General features: G+C 45.8%; 1 protein-coding gene across 2 annotated transcripts in view; it reads right to left on the bottom strand.

Moving 5' to 3' along the window:
• Window positions 1-273: 273 nt before the first annotated feature.
• The window catches only part of EIF2B3 (eukaryotic translation initiation factor 2B subunit gamma), a 104,999-nt gene continuing 88,103 nt past the window's right edge, over window positions 274-17,169 (bottom strand). Inside the window, exons 11-12 of one of the 2 annotated variants that reach the window (XM_064147696.1) lie at window positions 12,063-12,166; window positions 274-490 (exon numbers count right to left, since the gene is read on the bottom strand). In XM_064147696.1, the coding sequence (XP_064003766.1) occupies window positions 438-490; window positions 12,063-12,166 (157 nt within the window). In that variant the 3' untranslated portion in view covers window positions 274-437. Of the gene's footprint in view, window positions 491-12,062; window positions 12,167-16,021; window positions 16,268-17,169 lie in introns of those variants that run through there. The other variant, XM_064147699.1, reaches the window with a different exon arrangement.

Below are 17,169 nucleotides of genomic sequence, written 5' to 3'. Positions count from 1 at the left end.
CGCTGCCCGCCCGCTGCGTTGATGAGATGCACAAGCAGCATCCCGAGCAGTTTCTCCCAGGCTCGGGAACGGTGGCGCAGGACCGCGGGGCCGTGGTTTACACTGCAGGGAGGGCGGCTAAGTCATTCTTTGGAGTGGGCACAGTCTGTGTGGTCCCCGCTCTCCCTTCTGCTGGAAAAGTACAGTGCGTCCGCCGGGCGTGCAGGGACCGATACTACCCGGCACCAACCCCGCGCATCCCAATGAGGGGGGAGGGGCTGACGGACACGCTGCTCTGTAAATACTTCTTTATTAAGACATAAATACAAAGCTGAACAGGAAAGGAGCAATGACAGGGTAAACCCTGCCAGTACTGATCTGTATGGATGATCTTACGATGCTTGAACATCTGGTTCTGCTGCTGGCTTCCATAAAATCATCTTTAAAACCTACTTGGGTTATATCTCCATCAGCTGTTCGGTGCCCACAATGACTTCATTAACATGTTTGGCTGAAAAGAGAGAGAGGGAGGAAAAGGAGAGGACTTGAGTTTTGCAGCAGTATTTCAGAACTTGCATTTTTCAATCTGCAACTTTAAAACAAATGGGAAAAGCAGATTCTGGGGAATTCAAACAAGGATTTGCTGACTTTCTTTGGACTCGAGAACATCCCTCTGACAGCATCCCACACACAGGCAAAAGCCTAAACAACTGACTAAACATCAGGAGGTTTCTCTAATGAGACTTTTCACATGTATGTGTCGCTGCTAAACAAGAGGGGCCCGGCAGTAGTCACAGCTGCTGATGACAGGTGTACACCTAGGTTGAGGCTAAGAACCACTGACACCCAACAAGGAGATCTGAGATAAACCACCCCAGCCCTGGAAGAGTGCTGTGTGTCCTCAAATAGCATGGAGGCTGGGGAGGAGAGGGACTGCATAAGATCCTGTCAGCAACCCCAGCTCACCTTAAATATAAGGGCACTTAAAAAAAAAACAGACAAAACCCCCTGACTTTTCCCTCTTGGATTGAGCTCTGGATGGAGCCTCTCCGAAAGTATCTGCGTGAAGCTAGGTCTCTGAGCACTGTTATCACCTCTGAGGGTAACGGTGGACAGCCCTTCTCAGACTCCTGTGGAGAAAATTTCTTGGAGGGGCAACTTCTACAAGGTCACTCCTTTGCCTGTTCCCAGGAGCTCTGCACAGCCCCAGTGCACACATTAATGTGCCAGTCCCTGCTCCAGCACTGTTAATGCACTGTACTGAAAGAGCCTTCCCTTTAAAATGCAAAAGCAGCTTGTCAGGGAAGGACTGCAAATAAGGGATCTAAAGCCAAAATAATAAAAACATGCAACTGAAAGCCCAGTGCCTAAAAAACCCAAGCGTGTGGCCTCAGAGTGTGACACAAAGCTGGTGTGTTCAAAGTGGGTGTCCTCGGGGTACCCTGTCGGGAGGTAGTGAATCTAAATTGCTCCCCAGGAGCTGGACACCTATTCAGGCGGATCTCAGGTGGTTTGACCCATGCCCTTAGGCTCTACATCACCCCTGCTGCACATTAGGAATAACAATTGGCTCTGGAGCCTGGGATCAAGCATCGAAGCCTGTGAGGTGTTGGGATAAACTGATGGAGGCTGTGTTGTCTCCCACACCTTACACAGCCAAGGATGACAGAAGGAAAGAGATGGGTTTTATTTAGCCATCTAAAACTCCTTCCCTCAGAGAAGTGGATTTTGCAAGACTGCTTCAAAACAACAAACATGCCACCTTTGGCTACACTAAGAAATTTCTGGCAGTCCCCAAACTGGCCAGGCCAACATGATGCTTCTCTTGGCTTAGAATTCAAGACATTCCCTTTGCATCATGCAAACTGTTGCTCCAGAAAAGGTTTGATCAAAACCTGCTCTATGAACTTCAGTAAGTTTAGGACTGTGGCAAGATAATTTCCCACTACAACCACTTTTCCCACGATCACATGGATCCTGCTGTCTCCTCAGCCTAGAAGACAGAGTTGGGTCATCCACAATGCTGCCTTTCAGAGACCCTTCCTGAGGGCAAAAATAAGGAAAACAAGGATCTGCTTCTCACATTCAGCATCAGATTGAGTCATGTAGCTCTTTGCTCAGGGTATTTAGTGACAACTGATAATTAATGCTGGAGCCTCATGCTAACATTGTGGAGCTCAAAGCTGGAATGTGGAGCAGAGTCTCCAGCACTTTGGGTTGGATGAGCAGAGGTGGGATACGATGTTCAAGAAAATGAGGGGCTGACTGTACAAGTGCCAGGTGCAAGCATGATGTAGGTAGCAGCACACAATCTCTCTAGCACAGCTCTGCCAGTAGCCCCAGGTCTAGCCTTTGGCACCTCTCTCCTCCTGTCTTGGACCTCACACAGCTTTGCCAAGGTACCTCAAACCCAACCTGCAGCACTTCTTGATATAACATTCCTAAACCCCAACAACTTTCCCAATATATCTCAAACAGGCCCTGTAGCAACTCCTGTGACTCCATTCCTGAACCTCCTCCAAGCAGACTACCTATCATGTTGATTTCTGTGATGTGAATAAGACCCTGGCTACCATCCAGTGAGCGTAATTACGTTATGCCTCTGCAGATAAAACATGCCTTCATCTAGGCTTGTAAAGAGCCATGTCAATTTGTGGTTCTATATATAGGTTATCTGTAGCAATACTTTTTAATGAGGAGTGCCTTGCTTCATTTCAGACAGCATCCTGCACTGTCCTAAACGTGCAGAGCTGGGATGGGTCCTGTCTTTGTTGCAGAGGTGGTACCAACTACTCACATTTTGCACAGACATGCTTGTAGCTGCCTTACAATATCTGTCATTTAGCATCTAATGAGTCCAAAATGCTTTTTGAGAGGGGATGAATAACAGCATTTCCATTTTATAAGCGGAAACTGAGGCAGCAATGAATTTAGGGAGTTTAAGTAGCCAAAGCTACACGGGAAATCAGAGCACACATTCCTTCATCTCCCATCCTTCTGCCGGGTTTGTCTCCTCCACGATTTGCGTGGGGCAGGCTCCCCAAAGCAAACACACATGGCCTGCCCTGTATGTCACTGCTACCTCAGAGACTGAGGCATGAAATCACCACACTCATTTCTCCTTGTACAGGCTAAAAGAAAACACATGAATGTGCCTGCCTCAAATCCACAAGAAAGTGTTTAAGTGATAAAGGGAATGGTTTTGCTAGAAACAAAGCCTGATTCCGCACCCTGAGGGGATGCGATAGGCCGATAAGGATTCACCCTGCTTCCCTCTTCCCTTCCCAAAGCCCTTCTTGTGGAGGGAAGGGAATTCAGACTCCACTGCCTGTGCCAGGGAGCTGAGCTGTGGATAGCGTTTCATTATCAGTCGTAGCTGCCAGTTGCCAGTGGCTCTGGCTGGTACCAGCAAGCTCAGTTCATGCAGAAACTCTGCCTGAAACTCTGGGGGAGGAGAGAAAAGTATCTCACATGCTTAGCTGTTCAGCTCCCTTCTCCTTCCCCAGCTCCCCATTAGGGATTTCTTACCAGGCTGCCTTTTATCTGACACTGGCAGGGTTACAGATGCATTCAGTCCACAGAGAAAGAGGCAGGATTAGAGAAAGGACTTTCAGAAAGTCTTAAGAGTTGGACTCTGCAACCTTAAATCATGTTCAGCTAGATCTTCTCAGATTGGGAGCATCTGGTGCTAAGCAAACCCAGAGCTGATCAACACATTCAACCTCCTGATTAGCACTTTGCTTCAACTTGCTGACGCAGCCCGGCCTGAAGTCAGCCTGGGTGCTTGAACTGAGTGTCCACGGAGATTTCACTGCACGTAAATCACAGCGCTGTCACTCGCTCTGTGCGCGTTCCTGCCCGGGAAGACATTTGTTTACACATACTGTACACTAGCCCCTTAAAACAGCCGCACAAGGCAAGGAGGACTGGAGAGCTGAGGAGCAGCCCAGCTTTTGGTGCTCGGCTAAACCCAAATTGCAATGCAAATAAACAGAGGGGAGGAAATGACTGCGCAGCCCTGCACAAACCCACCCCAGCAGCGGGCCGGGGACCCAGCGCTCCCCCAGCCTTCGCGGCAGGTTCCTCCTGCCAAGCTGCTTGCAGAAAGGGGATGCCGGAGCATTCCTTTAAAAGCCATGTGAAAGCATCTCCTTGTTGTTTGCTCAATTAGCCCCAGACAGATTGCTGTTGCTGCTGCTGGTGGCAACCCTGGGTTGTAAAGGAGGAGGGGAAAGGGAGGGGGGGGGGAAATAGAGAGATGAAAAAAAAAAAAAAAAAAAGAAGGGTTAGGGCCTAGGCCCAGGACCACCACGAAGTTCCAGCCCTCAGGGGCTCCAGAAAACGTTCAGTTTACTCACTCAATTACATACACTGTTTTATAAACCCTTTAAAATAAAATAGAAAACAGTCCCTGGCACGGAATTACTGCTCTATTATACAGCAGTGATGAAAGCCACTGCTGTGTATTTGCTCTCTTTAAAGCAAGAGATAGTTTAACTTAAAAAACCAGGCGGGGGGGAGGGGTGGCTGCAGAAACGCATGCACGAAAACACGCTGTGGGTGGTTCCTACCACATTCACCCAGGACAGAAAGGATCAGAGAGTGGGAGAGAAGAGCAACTTGTCTCTGCAGTGATGGCTGGCCCTGGAAAAGCAGCCAGGTTGGGGGGAGCACGGAGAGGAACTAAAGGAGCTTAAGGGAATGGGAAGCAGCTGAAGCTTGACTTTGGGAGGCTGGAGGGTGTTTTAAATTACATGTAGAGATAAAGAAGGGAAGCAGGTGATGGGAGCTGATTTGTTTGTGTTTACAGAGCAGTGGGGCTTTCCAGTCAAGGCCTGCTCTCTTCCCAGCCATGCTTTACTTACATGATTGCTGGAGATCAGAGGTGACCACACTGCGGCCCCCAAGGCCAGGAGTGTCTTGTGGCTTTCTCCCAAGTGCCATGTTGGCCCTGCTGTGCAGCTGTGAGCGAGCCTGCAAGTCTCTGAGAGCGATGCTCCCCATGATCTGGATGCCCCAGCTGTTTCCAAGGGTGGGATGTGCAAGTTATCCCAGGGACACTGAGAATGGTGGTAGCTTTGGGCAGATCAGCTCTGGCCCACAGCTGGAGCCTCCAGCCCATGAAACAGGCAGGCAGTAGAGATTTCAATCCTGCCTTACACCCAGCCCCAGCAACCCCCAGTGCACAAGGCTGGTGCTCACCTGGTTCAGCTGAGACTTTTCTCATAGTTCATCAAATATTAACCCTTGCAACCCCCAACCCATCTGGGGAGCAGACGTATCTTGGGAGTGTGTAAAGGTAAAGGCTGTGCTTTAATTCAGTGCCTGAAGAGATGTGAATTTACTGTGGCTTGGAGCAGATGTATGGGGAGAGTGGATGAATTGGAAAGAGAGGTGTATAGGAAAGTGATCAGTCAGAGTCTCAGGAGAAACGTTAGTCAAGGGGAAAGGAGAGCAAGAGCTGGGGATATGCCTAAGACAGCAAGCTCCTTGCAGAGGGGGACACAATCGGAGTCCTAGTACTGGAACAGAGTCCTAACAAAGTGATTAAGAAAGAGACTGGATTGATGCCCTCACAGGGGTATCACCACCTCACAGCAACAGCAAATGCAAGGAGGCATCTCAGAAATGCCAGTCCTTTGCTAAGATGGCAAAGATGCCATATTTGCCTGGACACTGCAGCCTGCAGTTTAGTAGATGGTCTACTACAGATGATGGATGCAAGTAGAGGTCTCTTTTATTTCTCAGCATCTATTGGGGTGTTCTTCCTGGCTCTTTCATGTGGCTGAGTTCTAGCAGAGCACAAGTGGTTATTTTCTCTGCATGGAGCATGTGAAAATATTTCCACAGGGTTATGAACGACTGCATTATGGGTAGACTTCACAATCAACACACTGCGAATGTGGCAGCTCATTTAACCCACTCACCGAGGAAGCCTGAACTTCCCTGGCCCAGAGTGACAGTGTGCAGAAGTGTGACAGTCCCCAGCGGCAGAGGGGAGAACAAAGTGCCACTGGATGGATATTCTAGGGAAGTTTTATGCCACTGCTGAGGCCAAAACTCATAAACCATTTTTATACAACTTGGAAAAGAGGCTTACTAGGATCAGTTAGAAATGTAGTTACTGCATAGTCACTGAAACAAAAATGACAACTATTTAAGAGATGCCTGGTTTAACTGCCAACTAATACCTTTGCTGGGGACACTCAGTAGTTAAACTACTTCAGGGAACAAATCATACGGACCTCTCATTTTTGCTGTGAATTTACACCATTCCTACGTCACCTCCAGCCAATCCTGCACCCCAGAGCACAGTATACATGTGCACACTGTTTAGTCTGTGTCTGTTCTTTGTGAGCTTTCATAACTCCCATCTGCACTGCAGCATGCTTTCTGATCCAGACCTTGTGTCGTGCTAAGTGTTTTCAGTTCCTGAAGGCTTCACCAGGAGGTAGTCAGTATCTTGCAAGAGCATATGCTCACCCCTACTCGAACACAGTGAGAGCATCAGAAAGTGCCTTAGTTCCTTCCTGTCCCTATCCTGTTAAATCTTGGCTGGGGTAAGGCACCCTCACAAGCAGTCACTCATTCATATACGGAGGTTTCACAAACTCTACCTGCCTTTAGAGGATGACATTAGAGAAAAACCTGCTCTTTGTCCCTTGTTAAAATAAATCAATCTTACTTTGTTTCATTGAGAAGTCCTAGGACTCTAAGCTTGGAACAGGACTTGGAAAATGATTGGAAGCGGGAGCCAGTCCTCACTGGATATATGCCTTTTTCTGTCCTTGTGAAAGGCCACATGGTTTTGGCCATGTGATAAGCTTCTGGAAAAAAAAATCATCTCAGTTTGCACATGTTCTCAGGAGGACAGGTAAAAGCTCCAGAGACTATCTGCAGTGAGCACCTGTGACCATGGAAGTGCAGGAGGAAGGCAGGGCTTCCCAAACGCTTCTATCTCTGCTCTATGGATCTGTGCAGCACTCAGCACAGAGCAGCTTCCCTCCTGTGCCCAGAGTGATCATGCCTGGGCATGACAGCAGTACAGAAAGGGGTGCAGCCTGACTCAAAGCAGTCAGAGGATGAGTGCCAGATGGGAAATAGAGCATGGGACTGCTAGGCAAGGCAACTAGAAATAGAAGCTACGATCAGACCAGAGGAGGAGTCAGGTAGGTGTCTGGCAATAACCATGTACAAGAGAAAAAGTGATCTCCATGTGAGAAAGACAAGAAAAACTGAAAAGGCTGTAAATGGGATCACAGAATCAGAAACACAGAAACATTCAGGTTGGTAAAGGCCCCCAGGATCACCAAGTTCAACCAGGTCTGGCCCTAGGACAAAGCCATAGAAAGAAGCTGGGAAGCAGGAGTCAGGATCAGGCAGGACTCAGGTGATGTAGTTGAGGCCCAGTGCTTGACATTGGGGCCAGCAGCAATAAAGCCTGCAGTAACTGCAGCCTTCTCCTCGCAGCACTGGGAGTGGATTTCAGGGCTGCTAACACATATGGGCATCCGTGAAAACTCCTGGTAAAGAGTTCCTCTTGTTCCATGGCTGATCCAACTTCCATTAAGAAAGATAACCTACTGCTATTGGTTACCATCAGCTGAAGCAGCAGAAAGCTGTACAACGGAGTTTAGGTTCCTGACACTGCTAATGATCCATGCAAGGGCCAACATCATTCTGTATAATAAAACTGGTTTTCTTTACAGTGGACTGAATCTTCTCTCCCAACACTTACAAAGAAAATGCTAAGGCTAACATGTTAAATCTTTCATATCTAGAAAATGCCACATGTAACATGCAACTTCAGCACTGAAGCTGGCCAGTCATGTGAAAATGGGCAGATGATTTGGATCTCCATCTCTCTCTCAAGATTCTGTAAAATAGGAGGAACCCCCAGCCATGCTCATACTGAGGAAGTGCAAATGAGGTTGCTAACAGTTGTGAAGCATTAAGATGACAAATGTTGCAGGAGGCCACAGAAAGGAAGGATCTTGCCTCTTGCATACTGTGCAGTAATTTACATTCCAGATACAAACTGAAAATGGACAGTAAAATGAGGAATGTGAGAAACCTCTGCATTTAGCAAGCAGTACTCATCCTGGGTGTTGACCATGTCAGGGCACCAAGGGAAAAAAAAATATCATGGCATAGGAGCTGCAGAGGAACAAGCACAGTGAAGTCTTAAGTCTATAGCCTGGTCATGGAAACACTACTACTAAGTATGTACCAGGATACCAAGCTGAGATTACATCAGTGTCCTGGATGCTGGTATTTTTTCCCTTTCTCAATATGTGCTTTGCAGCAACAGCACTGCTGTAATGCACTTTCTGTGTGTGCAGTGACTCAAGCTGTCTCCAAATAACACTGGCTCCCTAATACCCAGTGCACATACAAGACTCCTGCTTCAACAAGAGAAATGAAGGCAAGGGATATGGTGTTGAGTTTTGTGTCAATTCTGCTATTTCCATCCTCTTTGTGTTTTTAGCTTCTCTCTTCTTGGTGCTACTTTACCGTAAATGCCTCTTTCTGGCTAACCCATACCAGATGTACTCCCCACTGAATCTGGCCTAGAGAGACTCCTTTGGGAACTGCATTCACTGACAGTAGGGCTCCTCTGACTCCCTAACTGTCCCATCACCAGCAGTCCCTCTCTCTACGATGTCTACATGATGCTTTTGAGCTTCTCTTTCAAAACAGATTCATCAAGAAGGCTGGAGCATCATCCTAATAACTGTCTCCAAAGCAGTGATTGACTACTCTATGCAATTAACTTCTTTCAGAACTGCTGCTTGCAATTTCCTATCCCTCTAATAATTACCTCCTTCTCTTTAAGGTACCAATATGTTTTTCAAACTGCTACCTGTGTGAGATAGCTTTCACACAGCTCATCTGTTAATTCTCTGCTAGCAAATTCCTTAAAGTATGAAAGAGGAAGGAAAGTGGATGCTTCCTAAGAGTGGTAATAAAAGCAGTAGGAAGAGAATAGTATTGCTCTCAGGAGGCATGGCATGCATATCCAGAAGTTTAATAAAACTCTGTACCTTGACTTTAAGAGGCACTTAAAAGTACCATCTCTGGCCAGCACTGTGATAGTGATGAAGTCAATGCAGGATCTGGATGTCATTGCTGACAGTTACTTGCCCCCTCTAACTTTCTTTTCAGATTGAAAGCAATAAGCTGCATCTGATCTACCCCAGTAGCCAGTGTTGGAGTGTTCTATTTAGGTGTCCAGAGCTTTGCCAAGCCCATTATTAAGTGATGAGGTCTCCCACCATATCCCTAGGGAGATTATCCCACAACCTAGCAGACCACATCATTAGTAAAATGTTCCAGATAGCCAAACTAAATTGTGTTTAATTCAATCCCATTACTCCCAGCTGTACCATTTGGACCACCCTAAATATACCCATATTCTTCCACAGAGGGGAAAAAAGGATCTGAGCTGGTTTGAGTTACGTTTGCCTATCATTTGCGGTAGCTGTTCTCCTGCCATCCTCCTTGCAGGGCACTGGAGTTCATTTTCTGAAAGGAGGTCAGTGCACCACTGGCTCGAAGAGCTCTTGGACCTCAAGCCACCTGGGCAGCATGACCAGCATTCACAGGGCAGAGGAGGGAGCAGGCAGCCAGTTCTGCAGCAAAGTCAGCTGTGGGATTTGCTTGGGATGATTCAGGGCTATTTCTACCTTTGAAGAATCTTGGCTGTTGCTTTGGAATAAGGGACTGCTGTATTTTTTTAACGTTTCTGGGAAGGTGTATGCAGCTTTGCTGAGGAGTTTTCTAGTATGTAACTCCCAGACTAGGGTCAACAGCCAGCTGCTACTGCTTATGTTTGCTGAAGTGTGATCAACTTGTAACAAAAGGTGGCTCCGACCCAAGAGAACTATTTTTTTTCTAACCTGGCCATGAAGGTTTGTGTTTGAAGAAGGAAAAGCTACCAAACAGAACAACACAGCCAAAGTCTCACTGACAGGGAGAATACGGAAACAGACTTACAGGGCCACACCAAAAGCTTGGCACGAGATACAGGAAGTCTTGGGCAAGGGCAAGGAAGTCATGGCATGCTTTCACAGAGAAAAAGAGAGGGCCCAGTTTACTATGGGACCAGCCAAGGTCAGAAGAGACATGCTGGGCTGGAAAGACTCTGCAGTTCAGGAAATAAGTCATGAACTTCGCAGACAGATCCCAGACCACCAAGGAGAACCATACCCCCTGGCCCAAAGAAATTCCAGAATGGTTAGGAAACTGAGGCAGGGAAATGAACTGAGGCTTTATTGTTCTTTCTTGCTCTGCATAATGGTGTATTCATAATCTACCTGATCGTGTCTTTGCTAATGTTGATCGTATATTTCTGAACAGTTTAACTAGAGGGTCCACAGACTCATTAAGAAAATGGTTTAAGCTTTGAAGAGGTGAGCAGTAGACTCTACAAGAACAGGCAAATGAACTATGGGTTACAGCTCTCTTACTCTGCCTGCAAACACATCTACAGACCCTGGAAAGTATTCAGACAAGGATGACAAGGACAATTAAAAAAGAAAGAATGGTTTCAATACCAAAATCGGCCAGACTAGGACCTGCACCCTGGATGAGACTCGTGAAGCAGGTGTGAATGAGGGCAAAGGTTGATGTTGCTAATTGATATAACCTACTATGCAAATCAAGTACTCACATTCACTAATATACTAGCTCAATCTGCACCTTCTCCTCATAGCTCCTGCAGGTTAACAACCAAACATGACCTGATTCAGCTGTCCTCGTGATTCATGAAGATGTGTAGACGTGGCACTTAGGAATGCAGTTTCATGGTGGACTTGGCAGTATTAGGCTTACAGTTGGACTCCATGATCTTAAAGGTCTTTTCCAACCCAGTTCTATGCTCAGAGGAGGACACAGATGGAGCATCATGAACTATTTCAAATCATCAGTGATGGGGGGGCAATGAACCCTGCAAGGGCCACTAATACAAACTGACATGATGGGCAAAGCCATGAGTAGGCTCAGACTCTGGTATACTGGGACCAAGGCCACAGTTCACAGAATACTCTCTAGGTGTTCCCTACAATACCCACAACTGTGAGATTAATACTTTGTTTTCATAAGTCTTCTTTACTTTTCGTTTCCATTTAAAGGAAAATCTATTATACATAGCTGATAATAGGTTATGTAATACTACCTTACTTGCAAACCCTGCCCTGCATCAGGACACTTGCAATTGGGAATCCACCCAGAAAGACAAAGAGAGCAAACAAATCCTGACCTGACTAAATAACTTCACATGGAGTTTGCAAAGGAACTCACTTTTGTCCTCAACCCACACCCTACAGCAGGGATCTGCCAAACCCCAACTACAAATATTCATTAAAAAGCCTTCTGCTTGGGATGCAGTCACTGAGACAGCCATTTCCTGCCCATTATCTCTTAGGGCAGCAAATCAAGTGCTCCACTCAGGCAGTTACCACCCAGGCCTTGCCACGCACACTTTCAGTGCATGGCTTAGCTGTGTCCAAATAAGGGCTATGCAACTGTAACCTCTCTGAAGCCCCAGGACAGTATGTCATAGCAGTAAGGCACGGCTGCCTTTGTCTCTAGCATTGAGCACAGTAGCTCCAAGTGCAACATTCCACCTCGAGCTTTTGTCTGGAGCAAGGTGAATGGGAACACGCTGGAACTGTGGGTTAGTGGCATATACCATTAGAAGGATGCCTGTGTGATCAGTGATTTGATTGCATTTGCCCTGGCACTGAAGAAGATTACTAGTCAAAATAACAGTTCCTTCTGCAAAGGACAACTTCAGACTTATCTAATTGTGGTTGCTGGGAAAAGACTGCCTCAGCACCCAGTCCTGTTCTCCATAACAATAACAGAGACTTTCTGCCAACTTCAGAGGTGCAAATCCCTGAACTACAATGCCAAGAAGCTGTACTTTCCATGAAAACCAAAGCCTAATATTACAGGACACCACACTGTAGAACTGCCACTGTTTACTGGCACTGGCTTCATGAAGAAGCAGGAGTCAGATCTTGAGGAATGACTTTTGAGAATGATTACCAACGCACTGTAAATACAGCTCCTCTACTTACCTTTGGTTTCTAGCCTCTGATCACTTCCAATCAAACAGTCCTTGATGTCTGCACCCTTCTCTATCACGGCATTATGGCAAATCACACTGCCCTGAAGACAGCACCTACAACATAAACACAAAGCAAGAATGTAATTTAAAATTACAGGTACAAACCAGAGGTATCCACTGGAATAGCTAAAGAGTCTGACATAAACCTTGTGTGTTCAGTTCTGCTCTTTTCTCAAGGACTCCACTATTCTTCTCCTGATCCTCATCATGCAGTTGCAGGAGAAAATGATTTACCATCTGTCAGAATGGTTTTGTGAAAAAATAAAAGGGTTTCCAGCTTTAGGACAGCTTTCCTCTACTCTTCCTCAATAGAATAAATACTGCCAGAGGATTTCATAGACAGGACACTGGCCTGGGACTTGGGACCTGGATCAAGTCTTGTATTTTCCACAAACAGCTTGAGTAACTGCTGCAGTGGCTCTTCTGCTCAACTCCCCAAGCAGCAGCCCAGTCCTTCCAGAATTTTGCTGAGTTTTGTGTGTTCCAGCTTGCCAGGCAGTAAGAAAGGGCAGAAAGAAGGAGTAGATCAATACCTCTGCTCATGTTTTGTTCATGTTACATTCAAGCACCCAAACGTAATTACTCTGCAGTACTAAACCATTGAAACTCATACTGGTCCTGCTCTATCTACCTTGCATATCTTCATACTCATGTAGTACTTGAAACAAAAAGTCTGAAATGCTACATAGGATGGAATTCCTTCCAAAAATGTATCTAAACCTGTGATAATCAGCTTTCAAATCTGTGGATCTGATTGTCCAGTAGGAAAGAAGTTCAGAGTCCAAGACTTCAAACTTTGTAACTCCTCTGCTCTGAGATGCTGAGTTCCTGCATTGGTCTGAGCCTCTCATTGCAGTAAAATGAAAGTATCCCTGATGTGTCCCGAAATGATGTCCACTCAGAATTGTAAGAAGTGTTAAATGGTATTAAATGTAATTTCTTTCAAAGTTACAGAGAAAAAAAAACAACAGCTACAATGCAAATAATTTGTTTCCTTATTTTCAATGTGCAAAGATGAGCAGAAGTCATTGAAGGACAGAAAATCTGAAGGCAGTCCAGGTAAGAATTATCTAAAAATACTAAGTCCAGCACACATCAAAAGCAGCTGACTGAGAGGAAGGTATAAGCAAGATATATAACCCCAGAGAGATGCAGGTGGTCTGCTCCTCCATATTAATCCTACTGTGAACCGTTTTGTACCTTCTCCCCAATGTTTCTGCTAATATCAGTTGCAACAACCGTGGCTATTCTTGCTATCTGCAGTCAAACAGCTGATTTATGTCTGATTTTTTTTTAGTTTAGTGACTTTCTGCATGGTGAATTCACAGTTTAATGACCTGCCCCCATTCCCCACCTTGGTCACAGGCTTCTACTCCTTGCACTAGTGAAACACAGCTGTATCACAACATTAGGCTAGCTTGTGGACAGAACTGTTACCCTGGAGTCTGACCTAACAGCATACAGGAGATTTGATATCAGGTCAAAGTCCTGAACCCCAGTTCTGTGCTGAATAGAGAGCTAGCACGCTGTGGTCCTTAGGAGAAGATAAAACCATCAATCCTTACTCCAGACTGCCAATCCTAAAATCAGTTCTTAGTGTTTTCCTGCTCGTACATCACTATTATCTAGTGTACAGAATTTGCCATTAAACATACTACAGTTCTGTTGCTTGTGTGAGTCAGAGCAGAAACCATCTGCCTCACAAACCCAGCATTAATTCTGCAGGAGTAAAAGCAATAAAACTGGACCTCAGCCACAGTGGTTAGCAGTTAACGACCCCCCTTGAACAGACTGTCCCCTCTGAACAATTACTCTTTTAACTCTCTTAACCTCCCCTTCCTCTGACCTATAAGGAGGCAATACGAGCAATTATGCTACAAGTAACCAGCTCAGGTTGCCTTGGCAAAGTTTTTACAAACATGTTAATAAGATAAAAAGCGGCAAAGATACACAGCAGACCCCTGCCTGCATTTGCTCTCTCACTGTCACGATCTGCTTCCTTTCCAATAGCTTCGTGTGCCCATGCAGCAGCTCAGGCCATCGTCTTGTGCAACAGCAGTCACCCAAAGCGGCAGCAACTCTACAATTGCAGCCAGGCTAGGGAATGAACGGGTGGGGGGGGGCGGGACTGTCCACTGCTGCCATCCTGACTTGGCTTTCAACAGGACTAGCAAAGGCGATGGGAGAGGTTGCTCATTTCCCACTGAAATGGCTCCCGTCCAAAATGCACACTTCAAAATGCCTCCTCCTCCACTGCTTCGAGCCAGGCAGATGAGAGGCTGCCCCTGCAAACTTTTAGGTTCCCACCATCTATCACCTCTTCTGAGCAGCTGTGAGTACACTACACCTCTTGGCATTATCCTCACACAGGAGGACGTTCCCCAGCCAGAGAGGGGATTTAAGCTAACGGTCTGGAGTTCAGGATGGAGAATACTGGATGTGTGTTCAGAGCCTTCCTGGGGATAGTTTTACAGCTCCTGGAGGAAGAATAGCATTGTAACCAAGAAACTGCTGATGACATTAACATCAAAGATAAGGGAGGTTCCTGCCAAACCATTTGTTGGGAAGGACAGACCAGGGAACCGAGATGAACTTGTCTGTGCCAGGTGCTTGCAAACCAGCCCTTCCCGGGTGCCAGAGTAAAACAAAAGCCAACAACTTCACCACCCCATGATTTTCTTAAAACTTATAAACCCAACCAACTGCAGAAGTTCTAAAACCATACTCAATGCTCAGATTACCCCAATCACACAAACCAGCAGCAAATCTGGCTTTTATTGCTCAAGTGGAACAAAACTTCCAGAGATAAAAACACAATTTGTGGGTGTTCCCTTCACCCGCTGACAGATGTAACACAGCTATTTTGAAACCACTTGTAAATGTCTTTTTTTTTTTAAAGGAAAAAAAAAAAGGCATGTTATAAAGCCTGCCAAGAGAAGTATTTTGTGTGTTTATTTAGTTTTTACTATTTTTTAAAGTTGAAGAGTAAGGAATAAACTCTTCTTCTCTTACATGGTAAATATCACATCCCAAGGCACTCTGCTGTATTTTCCTGGGTTAAACAGCCACCGTGCTTCCTGCCTTGTTCAAGAATTAGGTGCTTTTAGTCCTCAAAGGTGCTCCAACAGCATCCAGCTTCATCACCACTGTTGTGTGTGCACAAAGGCACACATTTGATGTACTGCTTTATAATGCAAACCATATTTATTCCCCCCCCCAAAAAAAAAACCCCGTAGTGTATTTTTAAACTTTTCAGCACGGTGAAAACAGATACCTTCTGACCTTAAAATCCACAGAGCATGTTCAAACCCACAAGAGGAACTAATTTGGGGCATCTGATTTATGGCTGAAATTTCAATTTGAATTTGTTTTAAGTGCAATCACAAAGTGCAAGTATGGCAGCTGGGTGCTTTTCAGAAAATAAATAAAAATATTCAGTGTGCCTCTGCATTCTAGAGAGAGCATTTTACAAGCCCAGTCCTGTAGTGGGAACAGATGTAGGTAAGACATTAATTTGTTATACAGGTACAACGTGTGAATGGAAGCATAGGAGAGTGAGCGTGTGTGTGTGTGGCTGTGCCTGTGCACGCGTGTATGTACGTTTCGCGCCGGCAGCTGAGAGACAGAGAGGCTGACTTTGGGGTGGGTTTTTTTTTTTTTTGAAACTGAGAGAACAAGAGCAAAAGGAGTAGTGGCCAAGGAGGCATGGGGGGATTACAAGGATTTAGGTCTTTAAACTGCAGACCACCTAACAAGATCACTCTGAAATGCCACTAATTTCAGTTAAGGCCACAGACCTCCCTTCCTCTGCCCTCCCTCTCTCCCCCATTGTAAACAACTAATCCCAGCAGAAAACAACAGAGAGCAAAATGTACACACATTCTGCAACATTCCAGGTCCTTCTTTATCTTTTATTTATTTTTCTAAAAGGTCAGCATATGTATGGAGGGGGGGGGGGGAGGGGAAGAAAGCCAAAAAACCTCAAGTCCATCTCTTGTGTGGGCTTGAAGGAAGCTGGGAGAAAGCAAAGTCCAAGAGCATACAATATGGAGCTTTTATAGCGCAGCAGTTCCTGGATTCGTCTTACTTTCCCCTCCCTCTATTTGTGGCAAAGTCACATAGCTTTAAACCAAAGGACAGGGTGGTCGATTACATCTGAAAGAAATGTAAAGAATTGAGAAAGAATTCCATCTCCTGTCGAAATTATAAATAAGGAAGTATTAGTCCCAGGGACAGGGTGATTTACACAGCCCTGGAACTGCTGACTTTCAGCCTGAGTATCAGTCTATAAATCAAACTCTTAAATCAAGTGTGTCAATTGCTGCAGCACTGCAACAGTTAAGAAAAGCAAGGCACCTACCACTGAAAGCAGGAAGACTGCCAGGGGACTGAGGTGCTGTACCCTTCTTAATTTTCTAAAGTGTAAATCTGAGATCAAACATCCTTTGGGGGAACGGGAAATCAAAATCCGCAGCGCTCAGCACACCGGGAGCAGGCTGCAGGAGTCCAAGACACAACCCCCTAATTACAGGCTACCCACTGATTATTTAGGACTCTGTGATTAAAGTGATGAACGCTCCTGGGAGAAAGGGGCTTAAGTAACTGAGGTCAAGACCTCAACTGCAGCTCTTGCCCTAGTTGTGCAAGCTTAGGAAGGTATGAATGTCACAGGTTTGCCTTACAGCAAATCTTCTGAAATGCCAATGGAAGTTATCCAGGTCTGCTAGTTTAATCCAATTGTGCCAAAACCCTGACATAATCTCTGTTGGGCAGCAAAGCAAATGAAGTGTCTAAAATGCAATGCTTAAAACTATACACTCACAAGGAAGAAGGAGCCTGGGGCTCAAAGCTCAGGACAGCTCGTTGGTACTGCTCCACCAAACCAAGAAATTTGGTCTCTTTCTCCTTCAGCTGAGCTACAAAATGGTGAAACTGGTACAGGAGTCAAAAGCGAAGGGTGACATGCCTCAGCAGCTACTTTGCTGACTGAGGGGTAACAGCTTTGGATACCCCTGGGAGCAACATCCCATTCTGCCCTGACCAAGAAGAAGATAATA

This window comes from Pogoniulus pusillus, chromosome 8, assembly GCF_015220805.1.
Source record: "Pogoniulus pusillus isolate bPogPus1 chromosome 8, bPogPus1.pri, whole genome shotgun sequence".
Lineage (NCBI taxonomy): Eukaryota > Metazoa > Chordata > Aves > Piciformes > Lybiidae > Pogoniulus > Pogoniulus pusillus.
This window is presented reverse-complemented; position numbering and strand designations above follow the sequence as displayed.